General features: G+C 45.1%; 1 protein-coding gene across 6 annotated transcripts in view; it reads right to left on the bottom strand.

Annotated features, from left to right (window-relative positions):
- Window positions 1-12,620, bottom strand: part of NIN (ninein) — a 106,481-nt gene that overhangs the window by 38,240 nt on the left and 55,621 nt on the right. For all 6 annotated transcript variants that reach the window (XM_084629965.1, XM_084629967.1, XM_084629963.1 and 3 more), the window contains 7 exons: window positions 11,118-11,264; window positions 9,715-9,882; window positions 8,147-8,283; window positions 5,190-5,330; window positions 4,296-4,470; window positions 1,964-2,074; window positions 1,015-1,104 (listed from right to left, as the gene is read on the bottom strand). In XM_084629965.1, the coding sequence (XP_084486091.1) occupies window positions 1,015-1,104; window positions 1,964-2,074; window positions 4,296-4,470; window positions 5,190-5,330; window positions 8,147-8,283; window positions 9,715-9,882; window positions 11,118-11,264 (969 nt within the window). The remainder of the gene's footprint in view (window positions 1-1,014; window positions 1,105-1,963; window positions 2,075-4,295; window positions 4,471-5,189; window positions 5,331-8,146; window positions 8,284-9,714; window positions 9,883-11,117; window positions 11,265-12,620) is intronic.

Here is a 12,620-nt window from a genome sequence, read left to right as displayed (position 1 = left end):
ACCTCTGACAAAAAAGTTATTACATGACCCTGGGTGCGGGGAGAGAGGGCCGCAGCCTGAGCCCCACTGCCCCGGATGGGGATGTAGCTCGGGCTTCAGCCCTGGGTCCCAGCAAGTCTAATGCTGGCCCTGGCAGGCCCATTAAAATGGGGTCGGGACCCATTTTGGGGTTCCAACCCAGAGTTTGAGACCACTGAGCTAGTCAATGAACTGAACTAGTTGACTAAACTGAAATGAAGAAAATATTCTCTCTGCACCTGCAGAAGAGGCTGCTGCTGTCAAAAGTTGGTTAGCACTTCAGCAAACTGGTTCCAGGTGTTAAACAGCGACGTCCGTCGGTTCACTTTCTTTACAGGTTGGCAGCCAACGTGTACTGCTTAGTATTGTTTTTTGTGCAGTTTAATTTAAATGATTTCAATATACTCTCATATGTTTAGGTCTTAGCATGAGTTGTCAAGTTCAAATTTAATTTCAGGTCGCTTTTTCTGTAACCATCATGTGTTGAAATTTTAAGAAATCTGATTTTTTTTAAATTTAAAAAGTCAATTTTCATCCCCCCTGGATTACAGGCACAAGATTTCAGGCAAAAAAAGCTCCTTTTACATGCAACTGTTCTTTCGCCCTTCTCTTGGGCAGCCAAAGGTGGTAGCGAGTTTCACAATGTGAGATCCAACTTGTTCCAAAGGCTAACAAACAGCCAGAAGGTAACTTTTGCCTGGAGCTGTCTTACGATTGGCTAACAAAAAAGGCTTCATAACCCAATCTTAATGATCTCTCAAGGTGCTCCCCTTTGGCATGGTTATTTTCCTTGAAAAGCATCAGCTAAGAGAGGGGCTTTTTGGTCAAAAGGCTTGCACTGGTCTAACAACGGGGGGCCATTATTTAGCTTATAGAATAGCAAACTCACCTGCGTCTTATTACACACGGCTCTCGATTCCTAGGAGAACGCTGTGTCAAGCACAGAACTGAGTTCCAGTGCTGAAGTTGGTGTCTCCCACCCTTTGAGTCACTCACCCTGCACTGCTGTTCATACTCGTTTTTCATTTGTACCAATCTCTCCTCCTGCAGGAAAAACTCGGCACTGCCGGGATCCAGGTCGCCAAACTACAACACAGCATGAAAGCGAATCTAGTTAATCCTGCCTTGCGAATAATCCTGGAGCTGAATTCAAGGCCAGGCCCCAATTCCCAGGCATTCCAGTCAGGCTGTGTTTTATTTATATAGAAAATACTGTCAGAGGGGACAGACAGCAAGAGATCAAAACAATTTCCTAGGCAACAGACCAGCTGTTATTTCACAGTCCCGCATGCTCATTTAACTAACTTCAGTTCCAGTGGGTATTTTGATTTTTAGCCAAAAATGTATAATGCAACTATAAAAGTACCTATCCTGAAAGGGTAAGCTGATTAATGTAGGAATCGTTTATTGGATTAGAGTCTCAGAAGATTCTACAGTTATGTCTTTTAAGAATATTGACAAATGTGAAATAACCAAGAAGATCCAATCCTAAATTACAGTGCAGTTTATTATAACATGACCACCTGAATAATTTGTTCACCCCAATTTTTAGCTCAGATTTAAGAGTGCAAGGGCTCCTAATGTCGTGTCTTTATTTAAGGCAGGATCCCAGAAAAGGATCCATGCAAGTGTGTCTATGTGACTCCCTTTCTGTGATTAGGACCATAGAAAACCAGCTCTGCAGGAAAGAGACTGTTTCCTCTGGGATTTGGAAAAATGCTTCACCCACTTTAGGGTACTATACAACACAGCAAGTCATTTACTGATAATTTAGGAAAATATAACCTGTAGTAACACTCAGCCACAGTTCTCAGAGTAACCAAGGTCCACTGTGGTCATGTTCACAGTGAGGGTCTTCTGCTCGCGGTTAAATCAGCATCAGACAGCCACCCTTAAGGAATTTGCTCTCTATTAGACAGGCACAACGGAAGGAAGGGAGGCTCACCTTCTCGGCCAAGACATTTTCCAAGTTTCTTTGCAGTTTGCTCGTCAGGCTCTTGTACTCTAACAGCTTCTGTCCAGTCTCCAACAGCTCGCTCTCTAAACGGCTGTTTTCCTAAAGGAGAAGTGATCTTAAAGTTCTGGCATATTTTTGTTTGTTTTAAAAACTTTCCAAACACTGATACCTAGGAAAGTCCACAGTGAGTCAGGTCAGAAGGTACATTTGTCTTGCCCAGAAGTAGGCCCAAGCCTGGATTCTGATACAGATACTGGTACAAATGTCAGTTGCCAACAAGAAGTGTGAATTTGTCTGCTGGTAAAAAATGGAAGACCCCTCTTGTCACACCAAAGTCATGCACGGGAAGGCCGGAACCTGCAAGCAGCGTACAAAGCAAAGAGCAACCTCTAGTCCTGTCTTGAGACTCTTCTCCCTAGTTTTCCCTGCTTTCCTGCATGCATCTGGCCAACAGCTGCCTAAGGAAGAGATGACAACCTTCCAGGCAGACGAGAGGATTGACATCAGCAATATCTTTAAAGGCCCTCCTTCCCCACACCCAGAGCTTGTTTGCGTAGAGCCTGCTCCCCTTAGTTTATTTCTGCCCAGTTGAAAAAACAAACTATGAAGTTTGAGAGTAAAAGTTGCCCGATCTGATTGTATTCAGACTAGAACAAGATCAGTTACGAGTTTGCTATTTCTAAAAACATTTTGGAAAGGAACCTGAATCTGGGGCCCAAGTACACATGGCCTCAGCTCAAAAAACACAACCCTGCAGTCAGACTGTTTTGAGAATACGGATCCAATTGGAGAATTCGTTTATGGGGGGTTTCAAAGCTGTATTTTCATATGTCAGGACCTTAGCAGTAAGATGTTTCCTCTGCTAGCTGGTGGCCAGATGATAAAACAGACAGCCATCAAGCAGAATTTACTCCTGGGGGAATTCTGCACCACTGTGCATGCACATAATTTATGTTCCCCCGCAGATTTCTTTGCTTCTCTGCAGAAAAATGATTTTCTGACAGGGAAGCAAAGGGAACCCACAAGTGCAGTCATGTGACCCTCCCAAGCAGTATGTTTTGGGTGCCCAGAGCAGCAGGCAGAGAGATAAATCACTGTGAGGGAGGGGGCGGGACTGGGGAAGACCTGGCTGGTGGCTCTACCCTGTGCCCTGCTAGTCCCAGCTGGGCTGGGGAGGACAGGATTTCCTCTGCATCCAGGGCTGGGTCAGATCCACCCCCAGATTTCTCCCCAGCTGCAGAAAGCTCCGGCACCCATCGCTCCTCAGCTGCAGTGGGAGGGATTGCTGTACAGGGAGCTGCTCCCCCATCTGCCCAACCCCCATGCATCCAGATGCCCTCATATCTAGACCCTCCCACTGAGCCTCACACTTCTGCACTCAGGAACCCCCCCCCTGCATGAGCCCCACTCCCCCTGCACCTGGACCACCCCAACAAGCCACCCACACCTGGATCCCCACCCCACTGAGCCCCACTCCCCCAGCATTTGGACCCCCCACACCCAGAGCCCCCTGCCAAGCTCTATCCCTCCCACACCCAGGCCCCCTCTGCTGAGCCCCAACTACGTTCACTTGGGCCCCCTGCAGAGTCCCATTACTGTTGCACCCAGAACCCCCCCAACAAGCCCCTGTGCATCCAGGACCCCCCCCCAGCCCCCAGATCCGCTACTGAGCTGCCCACATCCAGCTTACCCCAGACAGAACCCTCTCAACCCACATCTGGATCCCCCCCACACTAAGCCCCTCCACACTTGGATCCTGCCTTGCTGAGTCTGCCCACACCTGGTGCACCTGGCACAGAGGGGCAGGGCCCTGGAGTGTTTCTGGGGCAGGCCCGGTCCTTGCGCTGTATCAGGGTTGGGTGCAGCCTCACTGCTGAGCCTGTGTCCCATGAGGGAGCTGCACAGTGATCCCCCACCTCTGTGCAGCCAGTGGCCTGTGCTCCCCAATGCCATGCTGGAGCCTCCACATTTATTTGACAAATAAAATGTGCAGAATTTTAAAATATTGTAGGCATATTTTTATTTTCAGGTGCACAATTTTTAATTTTTTTGGCGCAGAATTCCCTCAGGAGTAAGAATTGTCCATCTGGTGTCTGGGTTGACCAGACATGTACACGCTGCATACCACAGCTACAGAGTCTGGGAGCCTTATGACATCTAGGCAACAGTCTACCCAGGCAAGTCAGAAGAACCCTTTTAAATACACCTATACAAATCATGCTGCTAAAGGTAATTTCAGCCCGTACAATACACACAGTCATTGATTCTCTTAACAAGGGCTAAGTGACAAAGTCTGCAACTTCAGCCAGCCCTTTGTTACCTTTAGGGAAAGGGTGAGCCGGTCACGGACGTAGTTCTCTTCCGTTTTCACCTTCTCAATCTCCTGTTCCAGCTCCAATCGCTGTTTGCCAGCCTGCTGCAGGATCTGCTCTCGCTCCTTCCGGAGTTCATTCTTTAAAGCTGCAGTGCGTTCTTTGTATTCCTCATCCAGCTTCCTATTAACACAAGAGAGGATGGTAAGAAAAGTGGGCAAACACCATTAAAAAGCAAGTAGGGTAGAAACAGTCACACAGAAGCAGCTGGGTCTTACACCAACAACCCCTACACAAGAAAAAAAAAGACTCACGGGAGAGAAAGCAGTGATGCACAGATCAGTAACATACACAGCCACCAGCCGTACTGTACAAGGCACATCCCATGCTATGTTCTTCATAAGCTGCTCCGTTTTTAGGATTAAATTGGATTTCTATCTCACCGATCCAAATCTTAAAGTTAGAGTTCAACTCAAATTATATTTGTGGAAAACAAAAATGTAACACTTCCTGCCAGCTAATCAGGAAAGCAAAATGAGAGCACGAAAACCAGGTGCGAGGACCATGATGCCAAAAAAGAGGGAATTGTACAGATGGAACTGGGTTGCACAGAATTTGGAGACCTTTGGTACTATAGAAATGGGTGGTAGGAAAGTGGAAGACAGGAAGATTAGCCAAATTGATCCTGAGCCCTTCAGAACGTGTGTACACACACACACTTACTTCAGCCTGAAGTTTTTCCTTAGAGCCACACACATGCAGCAAAGCAATTATCTAATTTTTATGTACAACCAACACTGTATACACATGCAATGACCGAACAAAATGGAGAGACCTGTGCTCTCCGATCACTCCGGCCCCCTTCAGGTAGCGAAGGCGGAAATGCAGGTGGGCTGCCATACCTGAGGTTGTATTCATTCCGGCGCTCTATGGTAGCATGGTGGTCGTCAACTTCCGAGGCCATAAGAGATTTCAGTTTTTCAGCTTTTTCCAAATCTGAGCGCAGCTTCTCTTTTTCTCTCACCACTTGGTCAACTCGCTCCCTACCGAAAGGGAGGAATCCTGGATTATACGCCCTTTCCTGGCTCCCCAGCACCCAAAAAAGTCACACACACATTTCAAGGCCTGAGGAATACCCAGTTTTCTCCCCCCACTCTACATCCCTCCTGCCTCCAGGTCATAGCCACCTTCCTCTTTGTGAAAGATCGATGGGCTTGTCCCATCAGTTCTAGTTCTTCATCGGCTCGGGCACAAGTGCATTGTTGCCTCAATTTGTGCTGGCCAAGACTGACGAGCCTAGGAACTGCTCTGGAGTAGTTTAATTTCCTGCACTGGTGGAGCTGTGCCACTGGGCCAGGCCACCTTCTGTCCCATTCTTTTGTTTTCACTGGTTTGATTACCTCTGGCACCTCACTCTTGTGCTGTACCCACCTGGCAATTGGATTTGTTTTTAATTACTCGGTGTCTGTTGGATTGGCTACATTTGACAGCTCCCTTAAGGGAGCTCGATTTTCAATTTGTTCCATCTCTCTACTGGTAATTCTCATCCTGGAGTGGAGGTAAAGTAGAGTGGTTGAAGTGTACAGATGAGAGCTTACTCCTTTGCACTTTGCTGGAGACAGTTCTGTCCTTGGGGTCTTTTATTCAAAATCTCTTCCAGCACAAACCCGAATGGCAATGTAGTGAAAGGAGATGGGACCCTCCAAGCACTGGCAAAGGGATGACTATCATGCAACTGCAGCTCTCATCAGGCCTGACAAACTCACTATACCTACCACATTGCTGTCATGGTATTTATCCATAAAGAATGTTGGGTAAAGTACCAAATAAAAGCTCGTAGAATGCTGGTCATCACAAGCATTGAGAGATGTATGTATGGGTGTCATGCAAGGAGTTTCAGAGTAACAGCCGTGTTAGTCTGTATTCGCAAAAAGAAAAGGAGTACTTGTGGCACCTTAGAGGCTAACCAATTTATTTGAGCAAGCTGTAGCTCACGAAAGCTTATGCTCAGATAAATTGGTTAGTCTCTAAGGTGCCCAAGTACTCCTTTTCTTTATGCAAGGAGTTGTGTCTATGTGCTAAAAATGTTTAAACTAGGTAACCAGGCAGGGATGATAAACAAGTTTTTCCCTGACAAAGAAATGTTGAGTGACCTGTCTGCTCAGGCCTTTGAGGTAAATTAAGCACAACACAAGGGGAGATACATTTGCACGTAAGTCAACAGGAAAAGCCAGATTGACTGGGGGATGTGAAATCAGCCTGGGAAGGCACCAGAAACAAGAGCCAAAGCGGGTTGTCTTGCGTTTGGGAGAACAGAAGCAGAAGCAAAAAGAGATTTTTCTGATGCATTTCACGAGGAACACTCCTGGCGGAAGGGAGTGATTCGTGAAAAATCTGGCTCCTGATTTGACTGAAAATCAGCAAGCTCTGCAAAGGACTCTGAGAAAAAAACTGTTTGAGACAAAGGGTAGTCTACGTGATCGATCTATCAGGGATCGATTTATCGCGTCTAGTGTAGACGCGATAAATCGATCCCCGATCGCTCTGCTGTCGACTCCTGTATTCCGCTGCGGTGAGAGGCGGAAGCGGAGTCGACGGGGGAGCGGTGGCAGTTGACCCTGCGCCGTGAGGACGTGAGGTAAGTCTACCTAAGATACGTCTACTTCAGCTACGCTATTCTCGTAGCTGAAGTTGTGTATCTTAGGTCGATTCCCCACCCCCCCAGTGTAGACCAGACCAGAGGATTGTAGTCTGCTAAAGTTATGTCTAGACTCTTAGAAGCGTATTCTACTTCTGTTTTATTTGTAACCAGTCCTGTTTCCACTATCCTTACTCAGTATCACTTTAAAAAAATCCATGTTTGTTAATAAATTTGTTTTTCTTTTATCAAAAGTAGACCTCAGCGCTGTAATATTAAGCAAAGTGTGAATTCTTAGCTGAATCAAACAAGCTGGGGTGTACCCTGCCTCTCTGGAGATAATGAACTTGGTAAGTTTCTTTGAGTGTCCAGTAACAGGACTGGATACTCCAGGCGTAGGTGCTGGAACTAAGGGGGCTGCAGCACCTCCTGGCTTTCTATTATAAACATGGCTTACAGTTTGGTTCAATGGCTCACAGCACTCCCACTATACAAATTGTTCCAGCCCCCCTGACTCCAGGGAAACAATCTTCCAGGGGCTCAGGACTTGGAGTGCACCAAGTGTTACCCGTCTGGCAAAGGACAGGCTGGCAGAATTCAGAGACGTTTGTCGGAGGCAGCTAACAGACTGGAGTGACAGGGAGCTGCACCCAGTTCAGCATGAGCAAATCTCTTTTTCGCTGAGGCAGAAGGGTAACAAAGTGTCTCATGGTTCTGAGAGCCCTGAGAAAGTGTCAGTTTTGTACATCCCGTGTGCTTGCACTGCATGACAAACCCTACATAACACTAGAGAACCATAACTAGTCATCATCAGCATTCAAGGCAGCAGGCATCAAATCTCACCCTCCTCAGCACAAGGGCCATATCTATTGACGTACCTTGGCTATTACTGTTTCCAGCCCTTTAGGAACAAGCAAGAGAGACGCTCAAGAAAATCCTTGTGTGGTTTTGGTTTTTCGGAAGTCTGAGGGTGCTTTTCTGAGGGCCTTTGCTTCCACTGAGGTTTGTCACTTCCCAGACTCGCAGTACTCAGGCTATTGAGAAGTTCTGAGGTGCTGACAAAAAACCCTCAGGTGCTTCACAAGAAATACAAGGTTTCACACCGTTTTAGGGAGATGTTCTCTGAATTGTGGAGTAAGCAAACAGTATCTAAACTCCTGCCTGGCCACGTAACTAGGACACAAGGGAGATCTGATGGAGACTGAAACCCTGCCAACTTACAGTAAATGTCTGATCTCCATTTTGAAGCTGGCCAAGGCAGCCTGATGGGTTCCATTCTTGGTTATCAGGAGCTCATTTTCTAACGCCAGAGTCAGCTCTGTCAGGTTGACCTTTCCATCCAGGCTAAAATCCAAGGCCTGTAAAACAGCAACAAGTCAGCACAACAGGGCAACCTTCCCTTCTCCTGTAGGAGCTTAAAATGAAGGTGACAATAGAAAGCTGGGGAGGCCTAGAAGTGGCCTGCGCTTGGTGGTGAATCCGTTCTGAATGGCATCTCTGCAGGGATACAGAAATTTAGCCTCAACTCCCTCCCAAAATTAAATCCATGCTCTGGCAAAGGGGAAGGAGAGAGGCACAATTTCCTATTAGACACAGTAAATCAAGTGCACCCACGACAGAAGTGGCAGATGCATGTTTGTTTACTGTGGGTCTCAGCAAAATTGCATTTGTTTTTAATTTAAACGAGACAAGATGGAGGATTGAAAATAATCTTCCCAGATATAAGAAACAGTCTTGCAATAAAGACAACTAGAGAGGTAGGTTAATTTGTGCATGACCCCTTAGCTTCAATTAACTTTTGTATTTTATAGTAAAAACCTCACCTTAGTTAGGTCACAAAGCCCATTGCTAGTAATGACAATGGTGGAAGCCTAACCTAACAATCATTTGATTGGCCTCGAGTTATACTTACGTTAAAACAAAGTGTTTTACCATACTTAAAATTATAAAATATACAGTATGTAAAGAAGACAGAAATCACGTTAATGCTAATAAAACCAGATAGGAAAAAAGCTAAAAAATAAAGTAATCAAGCAGCAAATGAAAGAGAAGTTAAGGAGCTATGTTTCTCAAATGCCCGTCTGGCTAAAAAGAAAATGGCTGTGAATTTTTAGACTAGGACTTGCTTGAGTCCAAACTGCATTTTCTTACCTAGGACGGCTAGCACAGTTTTGGTGCAAGTGTTTATAGCAGCCAGTAATGCTCAAACTCAGTGTAGCGTTGACGGACAGATAGGAGAAAATTCTTACAGTGTATCCCCAGTGTCATAGAATCAAGAGTCAAGGACAAAATACAGGAAATTCTCCTTTAGCTTGTTCACAGCTTTTGAAAACGTCGTCTGGGAAGCAGTTTGCTGCAGGGTGAGGACCTCTGTTTTGCAATGGATATGAACATTTTTATCCTCTGGATATGAAACACCTAACATGAGCCAGGCTGTCAAATTCTGCTTTCCATTTTGTACGTGCAACAATTTTTAGAGCATTCCGATGCTGGAGTATTTGGTTTGCTAGTGCAGTCTGGTATTTAGACATCTAAATAATTACACCGCCCCCTGTAAATATAGGTGGTCTACTTCAGGAAGGATGGAATGCTGCCCTTTGTGCTATCTTAAAACACATATTCACTCCGTGGGAGTTGTCACTTCTCATTTCTCTAAGCCTTAGGAAGTTAGCATGGATATCAACATCCCTGCTGTTCCCAGCACTGCATCATTTTATGTTAAAAGTACAGATCCAGAAGCAGCAGCATCCAAAATCAAAATCAGGTGGCTGGGGGATCTACCCAATTACCGTGAGGATTTCATGGCCGTTTTCAATTCCCTCTTCATGCCACGTGTCAAGTACTCGCTCCACAGAGGCATAGCCCATCCCGTCGTCGAGGCTGGAGAAGACTCTGAACCCAATCGTGCTAGTCATTGCGGACAGGGCAGTGGTGCGTCTCCCACTTTCATCAAAAGACTAGAAGAGAGGAGAGATGGGGGTCTGCAAAGGCCAGCTAAGGGCAATACTGGACATTTGCCTCCTGCTGCCAAAGGAGGAAGGTTTATAAACTGAATTGCTGTAAGGACTTGAGTCTTCTCTGAACTGCATTGAGGTGGCTCAGGAGTAATTCCATTTAACTCAGTGAAATTCCAGTCTAACCAGGCCCTTGCTGTTAAGTTTCTAATGTAAAACAAAGGAGGGAAACTTCTACTGTAGCAAGACAGGTTCTCAGGCTGATAAGAGTTTTACCCTGTTGTAATTACACAACTATGGGCAATTGGTTTTGAATGTTTTGTTATTTTCCCTAGAAGGGGTGCCTCAGGAATCCATCCACACGTTTACCTTTGCTGCCCCCACCCTGACCACGTAAAGTTTCAGTGGAACAGTTTGCCTGGCGGTGCAGGTTTTCACCCGATCACTGTGGGAGGACAAATTTCTTTTCCACTTTACACTGTGGTATCAGGAGCACGGGGGTGCTTCCATAAGAGGGGACCGGGCAGTGGCTTATCCTGATTCCCCCACACCAAAACAGTTTACTCCTCTTTACAGGGTACACAAAGATAGCCTTTGTATTCATGATGGGCATAAGCAAACCCAGATGCAGCAGTCATTTTAACCCACCCCGGCTTGGCTTGTGACATTACTGCTGACTTTCTGGAGTCAGATAACCAATGCCTAGGGAAAGCCTTTTCCCAAAATAATGTGCTCTCTTTTCTGCAGAGATAACATGGAACATGTAACAGAACACTTGAAACAGTGACTGCTATGGTCCACAGTTCTTACACCAATGCAATATATTCTGGTAACGCCTGGGGCAAATGTTTAGATCAAGATACGTTCAAACAATTTTCTGTCACCAGCAACCTCCACTTTCCTCCAAGCAAATAAATTCAGCAGCAATCAGGTGCCTCCATGAAGAAATAAAAGCATGTGGACCATGAGTCAATTGCCATTGAACTTTACAGAAGGGCTCTGGTGGACTTTAAAGGACTCTGGATCAGGCTCCTAGTCTAATGTGGCGTCAGGGAATCAGGTTAGAGATCAAGAAGGCCTATCAGCAGAATCAGGCAGCAATATCTACCTGAAAGCTTCTCTTAATATTACTTTATCTAGTCTCCCAACCATCCAGGACTAGCTGCTATTAAAAAATGTCACGCATTCTAGTCAAATGAAGCCATTTTCCAGAGAAATACTGTCCCAGTGCTTCTCACCTGCATGGAGAGGTGCCGTTTGAGTTGTCTGTATGGGGTAGAAGCTGATGGCGTAAGAGATTTTCCATTTTTAAATAAGCCATAGAAAAAGTCCTCTATGCTCATTGTGCCATCTTGTTCAAGATTATGGAACACATCTTCAAGCACCTGAAAGCGGTAAAATACTGTCAACGTCTTTTGTACACATGGCAAACATCTCAGATGTATCAACATGAGACACAGTTTTACAGCTCGGCATAAAACAAACAAAATTCTACCAGTTTAAGTCTTTTGTAGAGATGTCATTTAAGGAGCAAACCAAAAGAATTACTCAGTTTACCAGAATAATAATAATAATAATACATAAGATGGCAATTATTGTATTGTGTACAGTGAGTCACAGAAATACCAAAAACACTGAAGCCTGTGTACCAGTGTATTTTTCCCCTGCTACATTTTAAGCTGTTCTCCCCTCTCAAAACACAGTTTAAAGAATTTCACTGTCTTGAGGGGTAGTATATCTTCTAGAAAACATTTGCTCCATTACTCGGGGTTGGTCCTGCTTTGAGCAGGGGGTTGGACTAGATGACCTCCTGAGGTCTCTTCCAACCCTGAGATTCTATGATTCTATGCTCCCAAAGCCTTCTGGCATGAGGGTTTCAGAGCAAATCACGTGCTGAAAGAACACCAGCTTGCAGAGTAGCAACTGAACGAAGGGATAGTGCAAGGTTAAAATAAGTACAGTTTACTACCATAAGGCAACCTGGTTTTAAAAACACCTTAATTTTTAATATGGAAAGTGTTTAAAATGTACAGTTCATTGACTTTTTGCACTTTTGACTATGAAAGAATCTCATCAGTTTTTTGTCCCTTTCAATTCCTGGCTCCCCAGTGGTAGCAGGATGCTGCAATGTTTGTGTTGCAAACACTGCAAATCAATATTATCCCATTAAAATACAAGCTTCCTGAAAAAAAACCCATTTAAGTTGTTATTTGGGGGTGTAGAAAAGCTACTTTTTACAAGCCTGTGAATCCTAAACTGACATGAGTGTCCCAGTACACAATAAAATTCGTGTCAAATTTAGTTTTGAAATCCTGTTGAGTCACAAATATTGCCCCAGGGCATTTGCAAATGGAGCTCAAAGCAAGGTACTGTTGACTTCTTGGCAAGCACTCTAGTTCCTGATTAGGAAGTTTAATATCATGCAGTGGTGTAGTGGTTAAAAAAAAAAAAAAAGTGGGCAAACTAACCTTTTTGATCCTCCAGACTGGGCAGTGACATGGTGGGCACTAAGGGGGTGCAGGGATTCCCTTATTTTGAATTGGGTTTAGGCTGGGATGACATCGGGGTGAAAACCAGAAGTGCCATTAAAAAGCATTTTTGGCACTCTCTGCTATACACAAAGTGATCAGAAGTGAGTTAACTCTGTATTCCCCAACCGAGAAGTGGATAAACTCCATTAACCCTTGACTACACTGCAGGTCTGTATCCAGGGTGTCAGTAGTTTACTTTCTGGTTTGTAA

The sequence above is a fragment of the Lepidochelys olivacea genome (genome assembly GCF_965140295.1).
Source record: "Lepidochelys olivacea isolate rLepOli2 genome assembly, chromosome: 6".
NCBI classification, from domain to species: Eukaryota; Metazoa; Chordata; order Testudines; family Cheloniidae; genus Lepidochelys; species Lepidochelys olivacea.
Note: the sequence above shows the minus strand (reverse complement) of the source record. Positions and strands in the feature narration are given on the sequence as shown.